General features: G+C 36.8%; 1 protein-coding gene across 7 annotated transcripts in view; it reads left to right on the forward strand.

Moving 5' to 3' along the window:
- SCEL (sciellin) overlaps nucleotides 1-23722 on the forward strand; it is a 174314-nt gene that overhangs the window by 125177 nt on the left and 25415 nt on the right. For 3 of the 7 annotated variants that reach the window (XM_032592327.1, XM_030312283.2, XM_032592332.1), the window contains 10 exons: nucleotides 1277-1336; nucleotides 2287-2346; nucleotides 3317-3376; nucleotides 8252-8311; nucleotides 8941-9000; nucleotides 14829-14888; nucleotides 16980-17042; nucleotides 21166-21225; nucleotides 21369-21428; nucleotides 21574-21630. In XM_032592327.1, the coding sequence (XP_032448218.1) occupies nucleotides 1277-1336; nucleotides 2287-2346; nucleotides 3317-3376; nucleotides 8252-8311; nucleotides 8941-9000; nucleotides 14829-14888; nucleotides 16980-17042; nucleotides 21166-21225; nucleotides 21369-21428; nucleotides 21574-21630 (600 nt within the window). The remainder of the gene's footprint in view (nucleotides 1-1276; nucleotides 1337-2286; nucleotides 2347-3316; nucleotides 3377-8251; nucleotides 8312-8940; nucleotides 9001-14828; nucleotides 14889-16979; nucleotides 17043-21165; nucleotides 21226-21368; nucleotides 21429-21573; nucleotides 21631-23722) is intronic. The other 4 variants (XM_032592335.1, XM_032592329.1, XM_032592336.1 and 1 more) reach the window with 2 other exon arrangements.

Here is a 23722-nt window from a genome sequence, read left to right on the forward strand (position 1 = left end):
CAGTCCTCCCTCAAAGGAAAAAGAAAGCACAAACTGAGACCTGAAGGGAACTTTTGCTTTTAAAATGACTTAATGGTAAAGAAAATGTAGTGTACACACACACACACACACACACACACACACACTGGAATATTACTTAGCCATAAAAACAAATGAGATCTTGCCATTTGAGACAACGTGGATGGACCTAGAGGGAGTTATGCTAAGTAAAATAAGTCAGACAGAGAAAGATAAATACCATATTATTTTACTTATATGTGAAACCTAAAAAACAAAGAAAAAGCAGAAATAGGCACATAAATACAGAGAATACATAAAGACATAAATACTTGAACTGATGGTTGCCAGAGGGGAGCGTAGTGGGGGGATGGGCAAAATAGGTGAAGGAGAGTGGGAGATACAGGCTTCCAGTTATGGAATGAGTAAGTCGTGAGGATAAAAGGTATGGTGTAGGGAATATGGTCAATGGTATTGTAATAGCATATTGTATAGTGACGGATGGTAGCTGCACTTGTGGTGAGCATTGTATCATGTATAGAGTTGTCAAATCACTATGTTGTACACCTGCAACTATTGTAAACATTGTGTGTCAACTCTATTTCAATTAAAAACATTTAGTTTACTTTAAAAATAAAAAATAAAGAGCTTTCAAAAGAAGTTAAAAAAAATAAAGAGCTTGCAATCACTTGGCTTCAACCCACAGGTCAGGCTCTTTGACCATTAGGTCTTTTGAGAATATGAAGAATAATATATTAGAGTTAAAAAAAAAGACCTGCAGATAGCATAGTCTAATTCCTTTACTTATAGTGAGGGAACTTGGTGCAGAAAAGTGAAATAACAGGGTTGCAATCTTGTTAAAATCAGAACTAGACTTTGAATCCAGATCTCTTCCTTATACCGAAACTGGGTGCTAGGGCTATGATATATAGTAATAAAAGTAACCTGAAAATTGTAACATTGCATAAATGATCAGCACAACAACTCAGTTCTAAATGGCAGGAATGTTTATTATTTTATTAAAAATTATTCCCTGTTAGAATGATTTAATCATAACTGAGTAATGACTGGGACCTTACTATTAGAAAAGTTACCATATCTCTTCAGCATTTTGCATGAGAAGAGCCACTTGCATTAAACAGTTCTAAAGACTTCTGAGGCTTTAGGTACTGATAACATCTTACTCCTATTGTGAGAAATCTTCTGTTGCCATAAGAGACTGAATTCCTCTCTCTCCTCTCTCTTGCTCTGCCTTCCTCCCTGATCCAATGTTATGAAGAAACCAAGGCCTTGGAAGTCTTATTAAAGTTAATCAGAGGACTGAAAAAAATGAGAAAGGGTAAGTGCAGCTCCTACTTTGCTGGGGCTCTCTTTTTTCAAGTTAGCTTTTCATAGGTCATTTGAAGTGGGAGTGTTATGCTTTCCTCTGTCACAGATGAAGTGTTGTACTTTAAGCCAATCAGAGAGTAAGCAAAGGAATATGACGAATGCTGTTTCCATAGGACCACATGTTTGAGTTATACTGAACTAAGTACAGGAAATGTGCTACATAATCTCTTATTCTATACTTTCTTAAACGAAACATGAGCCAAGTTTTGTATTTAAATTAAGAAATATAAAGGACAAAATTGCAAAGTGAGAGGTATGCTAGGAAGCTTTTCTAAACTGATTTAAACTAAGTGCTGCTGTGGGAGTTAATAAAGATCAGCTAAGGATAATTACATCCAAGTTTTTTAGGTCATTTGGCCTGGAAATATCTGATACGCTTTCCGGGACACTCATTTATACAGATATCAGAGAAAATTGAACATAACCTAAGTGACACAAAATTTTCATGTGTTTTTCTTCTCCCCAGAGAAGCCAAGATCTCCAAATGATTATCAAAGTGAATGCCAGGACAGATAAGACTAGGAGAGGATGAGACCTGTTTTGATTTCTGAATCTTGGTTGATTCCCCCCAAATTTCACTGTGTGATCTTCTCAGTGACACTGAAGGGGTCACATCTTTGAGTTTTCTCTCTGTCTTCTGTGTCTGATCCCTACCACCCTGATTTTCACTTTGGAAGGTCTGCAATGGATTCTATCTAAATTTACATTTGGTCAATATAAAATCCCAGAGATTAACTTAACTATATTATTGATAGGCAATTTTCATAATAAAATGAATTTAATACTTGTATAATAATTTTCTCCAAAAGTTTTCAATTAATCATCCAATAACATGGAATACTTAGTTATATACAATACTGTGGGAATTCTTGGAAACTGATCTAAATGTTTTTTTTAAAGAGGTGAAGACCTGGATAATGTTATCAAAGTGAATCCCAAAGGAAGGGAAAATGCCACTGGGTAAGAATTAGTAGTGTCTTTAAGTTTGATTTCTGTAAGTGACAATCTTATGATAAAATGATTTTGCATTTTAGCTTCATAACCATATTTTATTAGCATGGAGTGAGACAGTAGCAGTGGGCCCCATGACCTTCCCTTCTTGTTCCTAATAAAATTACTTAATTTTTGAAGAACCGTCCTAATTTTTGATACTAAGTTGCCCTTTATCCCAGATTTTAGGGCTTTGATTTGGTTTATGGATGCATTACTGAATTGTTTCTTTGTATCCAAATGAAGCATAGTCTTAACAACGTTTTCAAGGTAGATCTCCAAAATAGCAAAGCCAAAGTGGAGGCTTGACTAAAACCCTTGTAAATCAACTTCTCTAAGGATGATATGGTCTCTGAAGGCAACCCAGGGGAGGGACTGGCAGGTGTATCCACTGGAAATTCCACCACGGTTTCCCCTCTTCAGGGCTCTGTCAACATGGCAGCAGCACTGAGTCCTGTCACCTCTGCCATCCTCTGCCATCCCTGTGCACTGTCATCCTTTTGGGTTCAAGTCATCCCCTTTTGATATCATTCAATGTCAATGCTCTTCCATGAGGGTCACATGTGTACCCCTGAGAAATGATTCATTCATTTTCCTACCATGTGACGTATTGTTTTTTTTTTTTTTTTTTTTTTTTTTTTGCTCTTTGTAACTCATCATAACCTAATTATATTTTAAAAGGCTTGCATTGGGGAAATGGTTCAGTTTATAGGAAGACATATATTCTTCTCCTTATAACTTTTAAAATATTATTATTGATATTGTTCTCATTATTTAAAACCAGAATAAGCAATTATATCTGATTTGTTGAGCAGAAATCTATATCCTGTCTTGATCCAGTCTAGGACTTTATCTGACTTATATGACTTCTCCAATCATTGTTCACTTGACTAGTGTTTTACTTAATAACATGCATTAAAATTCATTTCTTTGTTCAAAGAAAACAAGACTTCAATGGATTTATTAAAGCAAATCCTGAAACAAATAAAAATATCAAGAGGTAAGACATGTAAAACTTCCTCCCCTTCCTTTGGCATTTATAAGCACATCGGAATCCTGACTGCTTGTCAGGAGACTGCATTGAAATTCAAACCAAGCTCTCTTTTTCCCCAAACAAATCATATTAAGCAGTTTTATACAAGTGATAGTCAGAAGTGATCTTTTGCATTTAATTTATGGGTAAAGTTTACTATCTGGCAGATTTTGCAAAATTAAATGGGAATTTGACTTTATTGAGTTAAATGATTCCTTTCTGTGTGTGTGTATGTGGTGTGTGTTTAAGTGTGTATGTGTGTGTATGTGTAAGTACTGCATGTGTGTGTATAAATGTATTTGTGTGTATATAAGTAGTGTGTATGTATAATTGTGTGGGTATAAGAGTATTTATGTGTACTCAAGGGGGTTCTCCAGAGAAACAGAAGCAATAGGATAAGGAATTGGCTCATGCTCTTATGGAAGCTGAAAAGTCCCAAGCTCTGTAGTTGGCAATCTGGATACCTAGAAGAGCCAGTGATTTATAGTTCCAGTCCAAACCCAAATGCCTAAGAATCAGGAGAGCTGATGGTTTAGCTTCCAATGTCAAGAGATGTCTTAGGTCAGTCAGTCAGGCAGAAAAACTCCATTCTAACTCAGTCTTTCTGTTCCATTCTAATCCTCAACTGATTGGGTCATGGCCCCTATGTTAGGGAGGACCATTTGCTTTCCTCAGTCTACAGATTCAAATGTTTATCTCATCCCCGAACACCCTCACAGACATACCCAGAATAATGTTTGACCCAATATGTAGGCTTTCTGTGGCCCAGCCAACTTAACATATGAAATTAACCATCAAAATGTGTGTGTGTATATAGTATAACTACATGTAAATATATGTATGTGGTATGTGTGGATATAGGTAGATGTGTTTATGTGCTAACAATGTGTGCACATATATAGTGTTTTTGTGTGTAGCATGTATATCTATGTAGTATAGTGTATAAAAATGAAGAGCTTAACAAAGTGTACTTTGTTCTCCTAAGGCTGTCTGGGTTATTTCAGCTCAGGTCATGATCTCACAGTTCCATGAGTTTGAGCTCTGAGTCAGGCTCTCTCTCCTTCTCTCTGTCCCTCCACCTCTCACACACTCTCTCTAAATATAAATAAATAAACTTAAAAAAGAGTTCTCCTATCCATTAACTTTCAAGTAAATCTGGAAAGCTTATATTCTCCTGCTTTTTATTTTTTAAAAAGCAGATGGAATATATTTGAAACTGAGCTTGTTGGTACGCTGCTGAAACCAGTGCACCAAATAATTCCATGTGGTTTCCTTTGAACTTCTTTCCATTCAGTTAACTCAGCACATGATGTTATTAGTTGATTCAAAAATGTGTCACTGATGTCCACAGGCCCAGTTAGCAGTGCAAGGACTCAGCTAGTTGAAAAGCTGGTGTGCTATTCTCAGCAACATGACATGGTCCAGCAACCCAGGGAGTTCGAGACTTGTATTTGCACCCAGTAGACTGAGAAGAAAGCATTGATTTCTATGGCTACATGGGGGTTCATGGAGGTAACTCAAGGTAGTGAATGTGAGCAGGGAAACCTAAAGACCTGGGTTCAAATTCTGGCTTGGTCATTTGCTAGTTCTCATGCTTCAGTTTACTCATCCACAAAATAGGGATCATAACATTATCCTGCCTGGCCCATAGTAGCTGCAAGAAATTGTGAGCAATGATAAAGATTCAGGTGAATTATGTTTTCTTAATGATTCAGATACTGTTCAAATATTTAATTTACTTTGATTTTCCAAGAAAAATCCATGACTTCCATGCTAATTTTTATTTAAAAGAGTATTTCAAATAGTCACCTCTTGTTTTTCATATGTTGATGTGCGACTATGTGCATGCCTACATGTATCTACAGGCAAATAAATGTTTTATGTGTGTGTGCTTGTGTTTGCATGAATGTGCATATATGTACAATTGCACCTTTGTATGTACACCGGTCCACATGCATATGAGTATGTGCATGTTTTTGCAAACGCACCTGTGTGTGATTGCATAACAATGCATGCATGCTGTGTATACATGGATACGTGTATATCTATGCTTTTGTATGTATATGAGTACATATGTACATGGATGTGTATGTGTGTGCACCCATGTCCAATGCTTGGGAGTATGCACAGTGTGTGTTTGTGCTTGCTGAGAGCTTTTAGGGACAGTAGTTGTCTTTTTCTTTTACTACGCATAATTAAGTTCTGTAGATCTTTTATTTTTTTAACGTAAAAAAAATCTTTTAATGTTTATTTATTTTTGAGAGACAGAGACAGAGTATGAGTGGGGGAGGGGCAGAGAGAGAGGGAGACACAGAATCTGAAACAGGCTCCAGGCTCCGAGCTGTCAGCACAAAGCCTGATGCAGGGCTCAAACTCACGAACCGTGAGATCATGACCTGAACTGAAGTCGGACGCTCAACTGACTGAGCCACCAAGGCGCCCCTAACTTTTTTTTGTTTATTTGTTTTTGAGAGAGAGAGAGAGAGAGAGAGAGAGAGAGAGAGTGCTCAAGCAGGGGAGGGACAGAGAGAGGGAGACAGAGAATCCCAAGGCAGGCTCTAGGCTCTGAGCTGTCAGCGCAGAGCCAGACACGGGGTTCGAACTCATTAACCACGAGATCATGACCTGAGCCGAAGTTGGACACTTAACTGACTGAACCACCCAGGCACCACTGTATATCTGTTAAAAGTAAAGCTCCCTCTCTTATTTAAAAAAGTACAATATTTGTCCATTTCAGGTAGAATACAATTCTAACCCTTAGCAATTGTCTTTCACTTGTTCAATAAAGTCCAGCCAAACTGATCTTTTTTGTATTCCTGGCTCATTCCTGCTTTAAGACTTCTGCATATGCTATTCCCATTTTGGGACTGCTCTACCCTCATATTGCCACTTTCTCAAAGAAGTCATTTCTGACCACCAAATGTAATTGTCACCACCCCCTCCTCCAACCCCAGTTGTGTTCTGTGCCAGAACACAGGCACCAGGCACTCTCTAATTTTCTTCAGAGCATGTATTGTTATTTAGAATTGTGACATTCATTTATATGTTTGATTGTATATTGCCTGCCTCTTCCTGAGTTAGAATGGAAGCTTCATGAGGGCTAAGCCTATGTCTGTATTATTCACACGTGTCCATAACTATTTGTGGATTGAGGGAATGAATAAATACTGAGGATGCGTACACTATGGGGCATTGATTTACACAGTTTAGCTCAAAATATTATTTTAAATTACTGCATTAATTAGAACACTCTTCTTTATTGATTTTATTTACTTTGAGATTTAAATAAACCCTCATTGATATATGTTTTATTTAATATGTTTAAAGAGATCAAGTTCTTGGCAATATAATCAAAGCTAACTCCAAAATCAACATAAGTATTACAAGGGAGTGGTTGTAATGCTTACTGTTGTATTATTTTTTTGAGTACTCAAATGTGAAAATAGAATCCTGGAATATTTTTTCTCTGACTCTGGAATTTAAATCTCACATACTTCATTTAGGCAAAAATCAACAAGAGGTAAAAAAAAAAAAACAAAAAAAAACCACATCAACAAGGGGGTGTTCTGGGGTAGAATAGTTGGTTCTTTCAGGTTGTTTCATTTTGCATGAAAAAAAGTCCACACATTTTTTTTTTTGTTGTTGCTGCTTTTAGCCTGGGTATATACATTCTCAGATATCTGGATAAAAATAAAATCTTAAGTCAACATCTAGTTGCTTCAAAATACCTGTATCTGTGATGTTGTATAGATGCAACCTCAGAGACTTTGTGATACAATCTTAGTAGGGCCACAGAGCATGGAGAAACAGGGTATAAAAGTACATTCTTTAGAGGAGCCTGGGTGGCTCAGTTGGTTAAACTCCCGACTCTTGATTTTGACTCAAGTCATGATCTCACAGTTCGTAGGATTGAGCCCCACACCGGGCTCTGCGCTGACAGCATGGACCCTGCTTGGGGTTCTCTCCCTCTGTCTACCCTTCCTGTGCATATTCCCTCTTTCTCTCTCTCTCTCTCTTGAAATAAATAAATAAACATTTTTAAAAAGCACCTTCTGCGGATGTCCTTTACCCATGTGGCATCCTCTGTAGGTCACAGGGCTATTGGCTTGTGCTGCGTATGTGGAAAACAGAAACAATAAGAAAAGCAAAATTCCATTAAGATTAGAAACAGAATATTAAAAGATAACAACAAAATACTGACACGTTTTTAATGACTACATGGGGTTTTTTATTATAGTAAATATATCTTACATTTCAGAACTCTATAGATTTTAATCTTCCTATTGTTTGTTGCCAATGCAACTACTCAAAATTTGTAGTTTTAACACATAGTTATAAATGCCAGATAGATACCAGGTTCTATATCACGGACTTTAACAAACTGGTATATTAATCTTCATCCAGTCTTGTGAATAGAAAACCTACTAATAAATGTCAATTTTTCAAAATATGGATTCTTCAAGGTTAATTTTAAATTCCCACAGCATATTGGAAGTTGATATTAAAAGGATGTGCCTTCTGGAATGTTCCATGAGATGCATATATAGACTGTTAGAAAATGTTTAGCGCACTGGCAAAGGTTAGGAGCATGACATTAAACGAATCACAATAGAGACAGAGTTCCAGTGCAGTATTTGTGACTGGCCTAAAGTCGCCAAGATTAAAATATTGTCTCACTGAATCTCAGAGATGTATAAATCCCTACATAGTCAACTTTAACATTATTCCATTCTTTGGCATGATCTCAGTAAATGTTAATAAAGTTTCTGAGTTTTAATAAATAGTTTTCATCATTTGGTGTTAATCTATCACTAACCTCACCATTTCTTCAATGTTTTAAAGGGGCCAGAGCCTTGACAATCTCATCAATGTGACCCCTGAAGTAAACAGAAGTAATGCAGGGTGAAGATTATGTCTTATCTTTCTTCCTTCCCTGACTGCATCAATTTGTGGCCCTCATCAGAAAAGCTATGTGGAAAAATCTTTGCACTGGAATCAGCAAGTCTGAAATCCATTACTTCCCAGCTGGGTGCCTTTGAGCAAGTCCCTTGAACACTCTGAGCTGAGGCTTCTTTAGTCATAAAATGAGGGTCATGTCTATTCTACCTTTGTCACTTGATTGTTGAAGGATCAAATGACATAATGGATATAAAATCCCTTTAAAGCAAGAAAACACCAAAAATGGAAATTATTACCAAAATATAGTTAAGTAACAGCTACAGTGTTGGATTAAATACTTGGGAGGTGTGTGAAAGTTTTTGCAAATCATTATATTGTTCCTGATTGATTTTTTTTAAAAACTCAATATTGCCCTGATATTATGGTTTTATTTCGAGGGTAAATAAGAATCTGAGCCAGTATATTGATGATCTATATGGAAGTCAAAATTGTACTTTTTTAAATTAAGGGCATAGACTGGTATTGATTTCTCTTAAAACTTAATAGAAAAATTCATCTTGAGCATATATATCTTTTAAATAAATACTTAGTTGATTTAATTCCATTTTTACTTATCATTTTTTTTGTTTAAGTTCCAAAGATCTTGATAACCTCATCAAAGTGGTTCCAAGAACAGGAAAAAGTGTGCAAGGGTAAGTTTTAATATGCTTCTTTTTTTTTGTTTCACACATATCAATGCTTGAAAAGATAATTAAATTAATATTTTAAGAGACTGACACTGAGGTCAATGATAGTTTAAGAATGTGACCTCCCTGACCTCATGTCTAAAATGGTTAACTAGAGAATAGGTGAACTAGAAGATAAAATTATGGAAAAAGAAGAAGCTGAGAAAAAGATAAAAAATCGAGGAGTATGAGGGGAAAATTAGAGAATTAAGTGATGCACTAAAGAGAGATAATCTACGCAAAATTGGTATTCCAGAGGAGGAAGAGAGAGGGAAAGGTGCTGAAGGTGTACTTGAAGAAATAATAGCTGAGAACTTCCCTGATCTGGGGAAGGAAAAAGGCATTGAAATCCAAGAGGCACAGAGAACTCCCTTCAGATGTAACTTGAATCGATCTTCTGCACGACATACCGTAGTGAAACTGGCAAAATACAAGGATAAAGAGAAAATTCTGAAAGCAGCTAGGGATAAACGTGCTCTAACATATAAAGGGAGACCGATAAGACTCGTGACGGATCTCTCTACTGAAGGAATGGCAGAAAATCTTCAATGTGTTGAACAGAAAAAAATATGCAGCTGAGAATCCTTTATCCAGCAAAGGATTTTAGAATAGAAGGAGAGATAAAGGTCTTCCCAAACAAACAAAAACTGAAGGAATTCATCACCACTAAACCAGCCCTACAAGAGATCCTAAGGGGGATTCTGTGAGGCAAAGTACCAGGGAAATCGCTACAAGCACGAAACCTACAGACATCACAATGACTCTGAACCCATATCTTTCTATAATAACACTGAATGTAAATGGACTAAATGCACCAACCAAAAGACATAAGGTATCAGAATGGATAAAAAAAACAAGATCCATCTATTTGCTGTCTACAAGAGACTCATTTTAGACCTGAGGACACCTTCAGATTGAAAATGAGGGGATGGAGAACTATTTATCATGCTACTGGAAGTCAAAAGAGAGCTGGAGTAGCCATACTTATATCAGACAAACTAGACTTTAAATTAAAGGCTGTAACAAGAGATAAAGAAGGGCATTATATAATAATTACAGGGTCTATCCATCAAGAAGAACTAAATAAATGTCTATGTGCCGAATACGGGAGTCCCCAAATATATAAAACAATTACTCACAAACGTAAGCAACCTTATTGACAAGAATGTGGTAATTTCAGGGAACTTTAATACCCCACTTACAACAATGGAAAGATCATCTAGACACATGGTCAATAAAGAAACAAGGGCCCTGAATGATACATTGGATCAGATGGCCTTGACAGATATATTTAGAACTCTGCATCCCAAAGCAACAGAATATACTTTCTTCTCGAGTGCACATGGAACATTCTCCAAGATAGATCACATACTGGGTCACAAAACAGCCCTTCATAAGTATACAAGAATTGGGATCATACCATGCATACTTTTGGACCACAATGCTATGAAGCTTGAAATCAACCACAGGAAAAAGTCTGGAAAACCTCCAAAAGCATGGAGGTTAAAAAACACCCTACTAAAGAATGAGTGGGTCAACCAGGCAATTAGAGAAGAAATTTAAAAATATATGGAAACAAATGAAAACGAAAATACAACAATCCAAACGCTTTGGGATGCAGCAAAGTCAGTCCTGAGAGGAAAATACATTGCAGTCCAGGCCTATCGCCAGAAACAAGAAAAATCCCAAATACAAAATCTAACAGCACACCTAAAGGAAATAGAAGCAGAGCAGCAAAGGCAGCCTAAACCCAGCAGAAGAAGAGAAATAATAAAGATCAGAGCAGAAATAAACAATATAGAATCTAAAAAAAAAACTGTAGAGCAGAGCAATGAAACCAAGAGTTGGTTTTTTGAAAAAATAAACAAAATGGATAAACCTCTAGCCAGGCTTCTCAAAAAGAAAAGGGAGATGATCCAAATAGATAAAATCATGAATGAAAATGGAATTATTACAAGCAATCCCCCAGAAATACAAGCAATGATCAGGGAATACTATGAAAAATTATATGCCAACAAACTGGACAACCTGGAAGAAATGGACAAATTCCCAAACACCCACACACTTCCAAAACTTAAACAGGAGGAAATAGAAAGCTTGAACAGACCCATAACCAGCAAAGAAATTGAACCAGTTATCAAAAATCTCCCAACAAATAAGAGTCCAGGACCAGATGGCTTCCCTGGGGAATTCTACCGGACATTTAAAGCTGAGATAATACCTATCCTTCTCAAGCTATTCCAAGAAATAGAAAGGGAAGGAAAACTTCCAGACTCATTCTATGAAGCCAGTATTACTTTGATTCCTAAACCAGACAGAGACCCACTAAAAAAAGAGAACTATAGGCCAATATCCCTGATGAATATGGATGCAAAAATTCTCAACAATATACTAGCAAATCGAATTCAACAGCATATAAAAAGAATTATTCACCATGATCAAGTGGGATTCATTCCTGGGCTGCAGGGCTGGTTCAACATTCGCAAATCAATCAACGTGATACATCACATTAATAAAAGAAAAGAAAAGAACCATATGATCCTGTCAATCGATGCAGAAAAAGCATTTGACAAAATTCAGCATCCTTTCTTAATAAAAACCCTCGAGAAAGTTGGGATAGAAGGAACATACTTAAACATCATAAAAGCCATTTATGAAAAGCCCACAGCTAATATCATCCTCAATGTGGAAAAACTGAGAGCTTTCCCCCTGAGATCAGGAACACGACGGGGATATCCACTCTCACCGCTGTTGTTTAACATAGTGTTGGAAGTGCTAACATCAGCAATCAGACAACAAAAGGAAATCAAAGACATCAAAATTGGCAAAGATGAAGTCAAGCTTTCACTTTTTGCAGATAACATCGTATTATACATGGAAAACCTGACAGACTCCACCAAAAGTCTGCTAGAACTGATACATGAATTCAGCAAAGTCGCAGGATACAAAATCAATGTACAGAAATCAGCTGCATTCTTAGATACTAATAATGAAGCAACAGAAAGACAAATAAAGAAACTGATCCCATTCACAATTGCACCAAGAAGCATAAAATACCTAGAAATAAATCTAACCAAAGATGTAAAAGATCTGTATGCTGAAAACTATAGAAAGCTTATGAAGGAAACTGAAGAAGATACAAAGAAATGGAAAAACATTTCGTGCTCATGGGTTAGAAGAATAAATATTGTTAAAATGTCAATACTACCCAAAGCTGTCTACACATTCAATGCAATCCCTATCAAAATTGCACCAGCATTCTTCTTGAAGATAGAACAAGCAATCCTAAAATTCATATGGAACCACAAAAGGCCCCAAATAGCCAAAGTAATTTTGAAGAAGACCAAAGCAGGAGGCATCACAATCCCAGACTTTAGCCTCTACTACAAAGCTGTAATCATCAAGACAGCATGCTATTGGCACAAAAACAGACACATAGACCAATGGAATAGAATAGAAACCCCAGAACTAGACCCACAAAAGTACGGCCAACTAATCTTTGACAAAGCAGGAAAGAATATCCAATGGAAAAAAGTCTCTTTAACAAATGGTGCTGGGAGAACTGGACAGCAATATGCAGAAGGTTGAAACTAGACCACTTTCTTACACCATTCACAAAAATAAACTCAAAATGGATAAAGGACCTGAATGTGAGACAGGAAACCATCAAAACCCTAGAGGAGAAAGCAGGAAAAGACCTCTCTGACCTCAGCCGCGGCAATTTCTTACTTGACACATCTCCAAAGGCAAGGGAATTAAAAGCAAAAATGAACTATTGGGACCTCATGAAGATAAAAAGCTTCTGCGCAGCAAAGGAAGCAATCAACAAAACTAAAAGGCAACCAACGGAATGGGAAAAGATATTTGCAAATGACATATTGGACAAAGGGCTAGTATCCAAAATCTATAAAGAGCTCACCAAACTCCACACCCGAAAAACAAATAATCCAGTGAAGAAATGGGCAGAAAACATGAATAGACACTTCTCTAAAGAAGACATCCAGATGGCCAACCGGTACATGAAAAGATGCTCAACGTTGCTCCTCATCAGGGAAATATAAATCAAAACGACACTCAGATATCACCTCACGCCAGTCAGAGTGGCCAAAATGAGCAGATCAGGAGACTATAGATGCTGGAGAGGATGTGGAGAAATGGGAACCCTCTTGCACTGTTGGTGGGAATGCAAACTGGTCAGCCACTCTGGAAACAGTGTGGAGCTTCCTCAAAAAATTAAAAATAGATCTACCCTATGACCCATCAATAGCACTGCTAGGAATTTACCCAAGGGATACAGGAGTACTGATGCATAGGGGCACTTGTACCCCAATGTTTATCACTCTCAACAATAGCCAAATTCTGGAAAGAGCCTAAATGTCCATCAACTGATGAATGGATAAAGAAATTGTGGTTTATATACACAATGGAGTACTACGTGGCAATGAGAAAGAATGAAATATGGCCCTTTGTAGCAACGTGGATGGAACTGGAGGGTGTGATGCTAAGTGAAATAAGCCATACAGAGACAAACAGATAGCATATGTTTTCACTCTTATGCGGATCCTGAGAAACTTAACAGAAACCCATGGGGGAGGGGAAGGAAAAAAAAATGAGGTTAGAGTGGGAGAGAGCCAAAGCATGAGAGACTCTTAAAAACTGAAAACAAACTGAGGGTTGATGGGGGGGGGGGTGGGAGGGAGGGAAGTGTAGGTGATGGGCATTGAAGAGGGCATCTTTTGGGATGAGCACTGGGTGTTGTATGGAAACCAATTTGACAATAAATTTCATATATTAAAAAAAATGGTTAACTAAGTTTTAATATAATGGAGGTAACTGTGATTAGTTAGATGCACAGTTGATTTCCAAGAATGGACAAGACACTTTATTGTTTTGTTTATTTTTCTTTTCTCTTTTTCAAAGTTTCTTTATTTTGAGAGAGAGATCATGTGTGTGTGCACACATGAGTGGGGGAGGGGCAGAGAGAGAGGGAAAGAGAGCATTCCAAGCAGGCTCCAAGCTGCCAGCGCAGAGCCTGATGTGGGGCTCAATCTCACGACCCACTGTGAGATCATGAACTGAGCCGAAATCAAGAGTTGGATGCTTAACTGACTTAGCTACCCAGGCATCCCAATTTGTATATTTTTCTTAAGCAGAGGATGGCATAGAAGAGGTGAAAGAGAACTAAATGGGAGACTATAGATTTGGATCTAGGTCTGGCTCTGCCCTCACTAACAGTGTGAAATGTAGTTGGTCACTTCTATTTGGGCTTCAGTTTTCTTGTCCTCACAATAAGGAAATTGGACCAGGTGCTGTATTGTCACTCCAATGCTAATTCAATTACTAAGTTCCAGTACAATGGTTGGTATCATGGAATCATGGTATCATGGAAAGTTGGTATCATGGAATCTAACTCTTGAGTTAGATTACTTCACTTTCACTTAATTTTTCTGGTCTGTGTCTCAGTTTTTCCCTTTGTGAACATGGGATAATACTTCCTATATTGGATGATTGATTAAATTATATAAATCCTGTGAATCACTTGAACAATGCCTGGCATATCATGAATTTCCTAAAACCATTGATTATTTTTTATTACTTCTATGCAGCTGTAGTTATGTCCAAATATGTATATTCATAGGACTGAAAATTCCAATCCTTTGAGATGAACTCTATATTTATAAATATTTTACAATAAAATATTTTTACAATATAAAATGGTTCTCAGTTTTAACAAATATTTGCAACCACATGATATAAATCAACCACTGATCTGATCACTTCTTCCATGTTTAAAGGGGCCACAGTCTTGACAGTCTCATCAAAGTGGCTCCTGAAACAAACAGAACTAACCAAAGGTGAGGTTCATGGAACTCTTCTATACCTCTGTGTTTTTCTGTTTAAAAAAATGTAATAAAACTCATTGTCCCACCATGGAGACAGCCAGTGATGGGACCAAAAATCAACAGCTGTGTTAGAAACCTGGTGTTCAGGTCCTTGCTCAGGGCTCCCAGGCCGTGAGCTTTAATGGAGGATAGAGAATTTCTTATAATGTCTCTTATCAGTATGTGATTGTGCTTGGGATTTCAACATAATTCTATTTCAGTATAATAGTTCCACATAATACGTTGCAATCATTTACATGAAAGGGCCTGTGTGTGATTAAATTAGTTTATGAGTTAATTGGAAAGATTAATTAAATGATACAAACATTTCTGGCCTTTTTTTCTCTTCAGGGTATATAGCATATTGTACAATAATAAGGTATACCACATTAACCTTCTTGTTTAGGCTTTTGGTGTTAATGTTGGTATGAAAGCCCATTGTTATAATAATGTGTCTTTAGAGCTATGATTATTCATTTGAGTGTTTAGAATAAAAGCAATTTATGTAATCTGAAGTCTTGCTTGTTCTGATTTAGCACTACATGAAGTGCAATTCTGAAGTGATTGAATTAATATCTTAGAGTAGCCTCAATGTTACAGATTCACGTTATATATATTACCTGCATACCTTAAATCAGGAAGTAACTCTGTTTTTTAAAAGTCCTAGGTTATGCTGTTTTGCTTGCTTGCTTTTGTTTTTGTTGTTTTTGGAGGGGATGGAAATGGGGAACACATGGAAATGATAAATCTTATATGTTTATATTTTTCTTTTGTTTGTTACAACCTCCCAAAATATCCTAAATGCTAATTCTGCTACAAAATATAATGTGGAAAGTCAAAAGCTCAAGAGTAATTTAAATTTGGGGTTGTCTTGAAAGAAACAAGAATAAAACTAAATTAAATTCTCATATGTACATAATTGTGTAAGAAATGAATTCATAGCCACCTGCTTTTACATAGGGCTAAAAAGAATTCAAGTAATGATGAAGTTTTAAATTGGCAACAATTATTTAATTTAATATTCAAGTTGAAAAAAAGTACACGTTATTATTGATTTTAGTTGATTTTACCACCTATTGCAAATTGCAACATTTTTTTAGGATCCAAACTCATTCCCTCAGCATACACAAGGTAGGTTTTACCAAGAATATTGAGACTTTTGAGCAAGTCTCCAATTTCTGCCAAAAAATAAGATTAATCATTTGGCTAAAGGCATTCTGAAAGAGGACATGAAAAAAAATGAGAACAAATTGATTTATTGATATGTAGTGGTGTTGGATAGGCTCTTCTTTTTTCATTGTCTCAATTTACTTTATTATAGTATTGAAGCAAATTCTTTATAATTACCATTTGAGAAATTTGTTTTGACACAATAATAGCATAACTAGATCATTACTGTAAATTCATAGTAAATTAATTGTAAATTCATAAAGCCGGATAAAACAAAGAATATTGGCTTTCTACTCTTTCACAAACCCAAAGATTGATCTTTAAATGACTCGAGAAAGTTGGTGGCATAACATTCCTATACTATTCTTATTCTTATACTAGAATATTTTTGGATGACATTGAATATATTTCTGTCTTCTTGGGGAGTTATGACTCATCGTATATGGGGTCAAAAGTCAAGAAATGCATACCAGAATAAGTCCAAGCTCCCTCTCAGGATTACTGCAATGATGTTGGTGAAGAGCATGGTGGAGATGTAAGCAGTTACTGTGGACAGAGAGAAAGGATGATAGTGGGAAGGAGCGTGAGGTTTGGGGTCCAGTTGCTATGGTTTCAAACCTGGTTCATTCTTAATCACTTCTTCCTACCTGCCCCCAAAGAATGCCCTACCTTCCAGGAAGCTCGGTTTCTTTATTTGTAAAGGGAAGATGGTGATATCTACCTCAGTGGGTTGTTTTGAGGATTTTAAAAACTTTGGGAAGTAGAAACTCAGTAAACTTGTTACTTTTATCTAGGATCCCATTGTATGATTTACATGTGTCAAAAGAAAAAATGTCAGTCATAAAATTTGCTGGTTTCCAGCTGAATTTGACCTTTTATTTTATTTTGTTTTAGCAGTAAAGCAAGTCTTGATGAACTTATTAATGTAGGCCCCAAAGCTGTCAAAAACATGGCCGGGTAAGAGAAAGATGTTAATTTGTTTTGTTTTGTTTTGTTTTGTTTTGTTTTTCCTCTTAAAACACAATACAAATGTAAATAATTTGTAGTCATTCTGTGGGCAAACTGAATCTTGAAAAACCATCATGATTTTGATATATTCCTGGAAATAAATATCTATTTGTTCCTAGCAAGAAAGAGAGGTAGCTGAAGAAAATAATATGCTGGTGTCTTTACTTCTTTCCTCCTCAAGTGAAGCAGTTGAAGAGATCGATTGTGAGAACATAGCTGGTCTATGTGCTAATTTGTTGTTTTTTCCTTTATGATATTGATGTTAACACCTTTGTCTCTTGAACTGATGACAATTTGTTAATAATAGTTAATTCCTAAAAACACCTAGAACACTTTATTAGATGTAGTAGCAGCATTACCTTTACTTCATTTCATAGAGCATTTTCTGGTAGTTGGTGGAAATTTTATGAGGTTTATTGTTTCTTAGATAGTTTGATGCTCCCAGCAAAGTTGTGGACATAAAATTTGGTATTTCTTTAGGCAGTGTCTGTAAGATAATAAAACTCGCTTTTTGTCTCTGGGTATATGAAGATTTTTAAACTGTTGCACACTATATACATATATTGATTTCCCTTTTTGAGTTTAGTTGGTACATATAAAAACTGCAAAATTTTAGAGATCAAGGAAGGAATCCCAGAGAACTCCCAGCCCTGTTAGTCTGAACAATTTTGAAAACCCCTGTTTCAGTCAAACCTATTCAATTTCCAGAAGAGGAAACAGACAAAGGTTAAGTGATCTGACCAGGGTCACGGAGAAAACTAGTGCAAGACTGATAGTTTTGTGATCTGTTAGGGAATGAATAATTATGAGGAAACTATTGGGTTTGAAGCTTACAACTAGGTATCATTAGTTGCACATTAGGTATAATTATAGGCCATGGATGCCAAAAAGAGAATTCAGTAGACATACTCAGTCTTATTAACAGCAGGCAATTATCATAGATTAAAGCTAATTATGTACTGGAGGGCACAGAGATGTTACTCCAAGAGAAGAATAGGTTGTCAATTTAATATATTACATTTTGGAACACTCATGTACTGCTTGCTGAATATAGAATGCATTGTCAGTACATTGCATTTAAAAGGGAAAAGAAGCACTGAATAGCTAATTTAATAAACATGACAGGCAGTCAAGCCCATATCCATAGTTTCCTAGGAGTAGAAGACGTTGGAGATGGGCAGAGTCTTAGAGATGTTCCAGTCTCCTCATTTTACAGATGAGAATACTGAGGCCAGGAGCAAAAATCTCATAGTCTCCGTGAGTTTTTCTGACTCCCAGCCCAACTCCTGGGGGCTCCCAGCACACCAACTTTGATGTTAAAAGAAATGAAAGTTAATTAAACACCTCCAGAAATAGTGGAGGTTTATAAAGCTAGGATTGTTGCTCTTGCCATGGGACAGCCAGAAGGTGTCCTTTACTGCTCTACAGGGTCACTTGAAATATTATTTCATAGGTGACAATGGCACAAATGTGCAAATGGCTGCAAAACACTTTGCAGCTCTTAAACTACACGGAGTCAGTGATAGATAAATATTCTAACATATCCCTTTACTATATCCTTAAAGCAAAACAAATGAAAGCAGAAACTTGTTACAGAAAGAATGTTACATTTTTCCCGGATAAAGTTTACATATAAGATTTCTGCATTTTCAGGGACCCAAGGCCTGAAAAAGGGGTCTATATATTTGTTATTTTCAAGTCATTGAGATAAATTGCGTGATGCTATCAATCAAGGCAATTCAGAACTGATACTGAGATCCTCGTTTTGTTAAAACACTGTTGTCTTTTCAGTAGTGGTAGAACATAGCATACAATTATATATTTTCTAAGCCAGGATTTCTCAAACTATGGGTCAAAACCCACCAACGGGTCTTGTAATTAATACAGCAAGTAGCAATCAGCACTTTCCCTCAATTAAATAAAATTAATTAAATAGAGTGGAAAACATGAGAGTTATTATGTAGTAAGGGTATTATTTAATGAAATTTGTGTTTGCTCATGTGTGTGTGTGTGAGTGTGCATATCTCTATCTGAAGAGAATATTGAGTTGTGATGTAAACCTTATTTCTTTTTTTTAAGTTTATTTATTTATTTTGAGAGAGAGAGCACAAATGCCTGCAAGTGTGAGCGGGTAAGGGGCAGAGAGAGTAGGAGAGAGAGGCTCTCAAGCAGACTCTGTGCTAATAGCAGGGGCTCAATCTCACGAACCTTGAGATCATGACCTGAGCCAAAATCAAGAGTTGGATGCTTAACTGACTGAGTCACCCAGGCGCCCCTAAAATGTATTTCTTAATGCGCTTTATGAAACAGTAATTTGAATATCACTTTTCCAGGTTGTTGCATAAATGACATTTTCTCTGCTCATCAGAAGAGTGAAAATGGAAGTTCCCATGGTTGTGTGTGCAGTTTAATCATGTTGGCACATGAATGTTATATGTAGTTACACTAAAAAATATTGTGGCCTTTGAACACATTATCTTCTCTACAAAGTCTTATTCTTTGTATTTTTTATTCTAATATATGAAATTAACCTCACTTTGTTTTATTTAAAAAAATTTTTAATTCCTGTACAGTTAACATACCGTGTTACAATAGTTTAAGGTGTAAAATAATCTCACTTTAGAGATCATTGTCTTTTAGGCACAGTTGAGCTTTATACTAAATCTTGCAATCAGTTTATACAAGGAAATTATATTTTAGATAGCTCTTATAGAATAATCCTTCCTTTAATAGTATTTGTAGAAACCAATTGGTTATCTTTAATTGCGAACACTATTCCTGAAGATAATTCAAAACAGTGAAAATTCAGTTAGCAGCTTTCTGTCTACCATGGAAATCTGAGAACAATGATGGAAGCCAGGGGCTGGGAAGCACATTCAATGGAAGTATTAGGTTTGGGGGAGGGAAATGCAGTTCTTTTTCTCAGAACTTTTCAGTGATGAAGTTCTAAATGGCTCCCCTTCAGCTCTCAACATTGTTTTAATATTTTTGACAAGTAAAATGTCTCTTATTTTTATATAAGGAGAAAGGACTGTTTGGAGGGAAGGGTAGACAGGCAAGTTGCTGTCCAAGATGGTACTGAAAGCAGGCATTCTCAGTCCTGTGATTTCTATTTTTTTTTAATGTTTATTTATTTTTGAGAGAGAGAGAGAACACACGTGCTCATGAGTGGGGGAGGGGCAGACAGAAAGGGGGACAGAGAATCTCAAGCAGGCTGTGTCCACTGTCAGCGCTGAGCCTGACATGGAGTTCGAATCCGCAGACTGTGAAATCATGACCCGAGCTGAAATGAAAAGTTGGACGCTTAACTGACTGAGTCATCCAGGCACCCCAGTCCTATGATTTCTTGCCATTACAGGCTGACACATTTCTCTGAATAAATATTAAAAAGGGGTTTACAGGAACAACTGAAAAATCACCACTTGCCAGCCCTTAAAACAAGGTATGACACGAAGGCAGTGAATGGCAGCAAACTATGTGGGAAGAAATACTGTTCTTGACTGAGGAAACAAACTGGTGTGGCTTCAGATAGGAAGCGGACAGTCTTCAGAGCATGTAACTAATTTGACCATGAACAGCTGAGTTCATTTCAGCTTTTTAGTTATTGTAAAGGAAAGAAATGTCATGGTTTTGAAGGATTGCTAGAACGCTCCTTGCCAAGTCTTATGCTAAGTATAATCCCAATTTTAGAGCTTATTTTAAAAAATATCTTCAGTTGGTGAATATGATTTAAAAACTAACAAGGACAAGGGCATTAAAATCAGCTTGTATCTTCATAACGTTAAAACACTGCAGAGTGGAAAGTTGTTAATCCCAGATGTTTGCTGTGAACACCAGCCAGCTGTGCTCTGGCTATGAAGTATGTAAAGTCAGAGCAACTTCTCTTCAAATCCAGCATAGACTGTCCCCCCAAATTAGCTAGAAAACTTATTTCAAGGCTGTTCTATGCCAAACCAGTATGTGTCATGCTAAATGATAAGACGGCTAATCCTTTCTTCTAATTCCAACCAACTTGAACCCGCGTTACCTCTAACCCAAGCTGCTTTAATTTTTTTTTTTTTTTCACTTAAAGAAATCGAGATCTTGATAAGCTCATCAGAGTGAGTCCTGAAACTCTCACCAACAACCGAAGGTAATAGAACTATATTAATTTTTGTGCTTTGGGCAGGAAGAATATTTTGGTTTATTATTATGTCAAGCAGATTTATAACCTTAATGCTCCTGCCAAAAGAACTTTACCATTAACCTTCTCTCCTTTTATTTTTCTATTTAAAGAAACCAGGATCTGGATAACCTCATCAAAGTGAGTCCTGCAGTGATCAGAAGCAGTCAGAGGTAATCAAATAAAATAGTCATTTCATGTTTTCATCTGTCTGTTGCCCCTGGGTGCAGTGGATTTATAATGTGGCTTTATTGACCCAGCACAGCCAAAACCTATCACTAATCTGAATTTATTTATTTTTTTTTCTCTTTCGAACAGTGAAGGCTTGGACAGTCTCATTAAAGTGAAATCTTCAGGTCTCAAAAACACTGAGCGGTAAATGACTTTGCCTATCTTGAGGTATTCTCAAGGTTCTAGTTAGGAATTGTGTTTCTTTCTCTCTCTCTTAAAGAAGCCTTTTATTGGGGTGCCTGGGTGGCTCAGTTGGTTAAGCATCTGACTTCAGCTCAGGCCATGATCTCACAGATGGTGAGTTCGAGCCCCATGTCAGGCTCTTTGCTGTCAGCTCAGAACCTGGACCCTGCTTCAGATTCTGTGTCTCCCTCTCTCTCAGCCCCTCCCCTGCTTGCTCTCTGTCTCTTTCTGTGTCTCCCTCTCTCTCAGCCCCTCCCCTGCTTGCTCTCTGTCTCTCTCTCTCTCTCTTAAAAATAAATAAACATAAAATTTTTTTTTTAAAAAGAAGCCTTTTATTTTTCTTTAGTGTTCAAATGAAGACACAGTTCTAAGTCATGTGTCTCCTGTCAGCAAGGAAACATCTTGCACTCCTCTGGAATCACACTATTTGGGACTCGGTTCTGTACTTTTTATTTATTTACAGGAGTGCAACTTTGTTTGTTGTCTACAGCATGTTAGGACTGAAATGAAAACTGAATGCAATCAAATCAGAAGAAAACGTATTTCCAAGAAACTGAACCAAACTGGTGGCTTATATAGATGACTATAGAGCATCAGAAAGGATATTCAGGGTCCTCAAATTACAGATCCACAGTTTGTGTGGACTCACAGAATATTACAGCAGATTTTTAACCTTGAACTTTCATTTTGAGTTCTGCAAATATAGTATAATTTAGTATCTTTATGTGATGTCTACATCTTTCACCTAAAGGGGCTTATTAATAGACAATAAGGTAATAATAGATAATGCACCCAAGTGCCTAATATTAGAAATTCAAATTGTCCTGCTGACCTGAAATGTTATCATTATAAACATAAAGCTGGGAACCATAGTGTCAATATTCTAAGATGAGGAAAGCAAGTTAACATACGGAAACGTGCTTTGAACCCACTGGGGGAAAGAAGGCAGTGTAGTACATTCATGGCTCAACTCTTGCGTCTCCTAGTTTGTTGTCTATGTTACTATGTGATTTTGCTATTTCTGCTGATATGGTTTTATCACTGGGGTGATGGGGTCTTTGGAGGAGGGAGGCACTGGAAGAGCCACCGTCACTGAGAGAAGTAGCACTTACTGAGCCCCTTTCATGTGACTGGCAATTTACATACATTCAATCCTTACAATGAGAAACATATTCATGAGAAATATATTCATATAGCCTACTTCATAGAAGAGGGGAGTATAACTCAAAGACATTAAATGACCTTCTGAAGAAAGAAAACATATCCTGGGTCTAAACTCAAGTCCTTCTGATGCCACTGCCTAGAAGAAAAACAGACTCCCATCTTCTTTCCATCCTTTATACTCACCACAGTCCCTTCCCTTCTAAATCCCCCTTCCTGCAGCGAAAGAAGTACAATTACATATGCTTATTCGAGCAAATTATCACTTAAGTGACAGGGAAGAGAGAAAGTACTTACCTCATAGAGGTTTCCTACTAGCTGAAATAATAGCAGATTTTGGTGTCAACCCTGCCACTGATGATTGTATGGAAATATCTCTGTTAAGTAGAAGCATTTCTTCATAGTGGTTTTGGTTGGGATGGAATTTTCTTTTTATTAGTAATAGTATTAAGATTGTTAGGAGGTCCCCAACTGTGCTGGAAGTGATTAGGTTTAATAACCACGTACAGAATAACTAACAGTGGCTCCTGTAGCCAACCCCTCCCTCAGTGTCTGATTCCACAAAATGTACTTCTCTCTGTCTCTCTGTCTCTGTCTCTGTCTCTGTCTCTGACACACACACACACACACACACACACACACACACACACACACTTTCCTCTTTTTCTCACTTTTCCTTCCTTCCCTCCTTCCCTCTGGCAAATGTGCTATGTTGACAGACCATGGTAACTTTCTGGTAAGAGTTTTATCTTTTGTTTATTAGAAGATGCCAATTTTATAAAGAGGTAGTTTGTATTTCAGCAACTTCTAATAAAACATCTATAGAAAGAAGGCATTTTCCTTATATGGATGAGATTCCTATAAAAAGAAAATTTTAAAATATTGGCCATCA

Source organism: Lynx canadensis, chromosome A1, assembly GCF_007474595.2.
Source record: "Lynx canadensis isolate LIC74 chromosome A1, mLynCan4.pri.v2, whole genome shotgun sequence".
Taxonomy (NCBI): Eukaryota; Metazoa; Chordata; class Mammalia; order Carnivora; family Felidae; genus Lynx; species Lynx canadensis.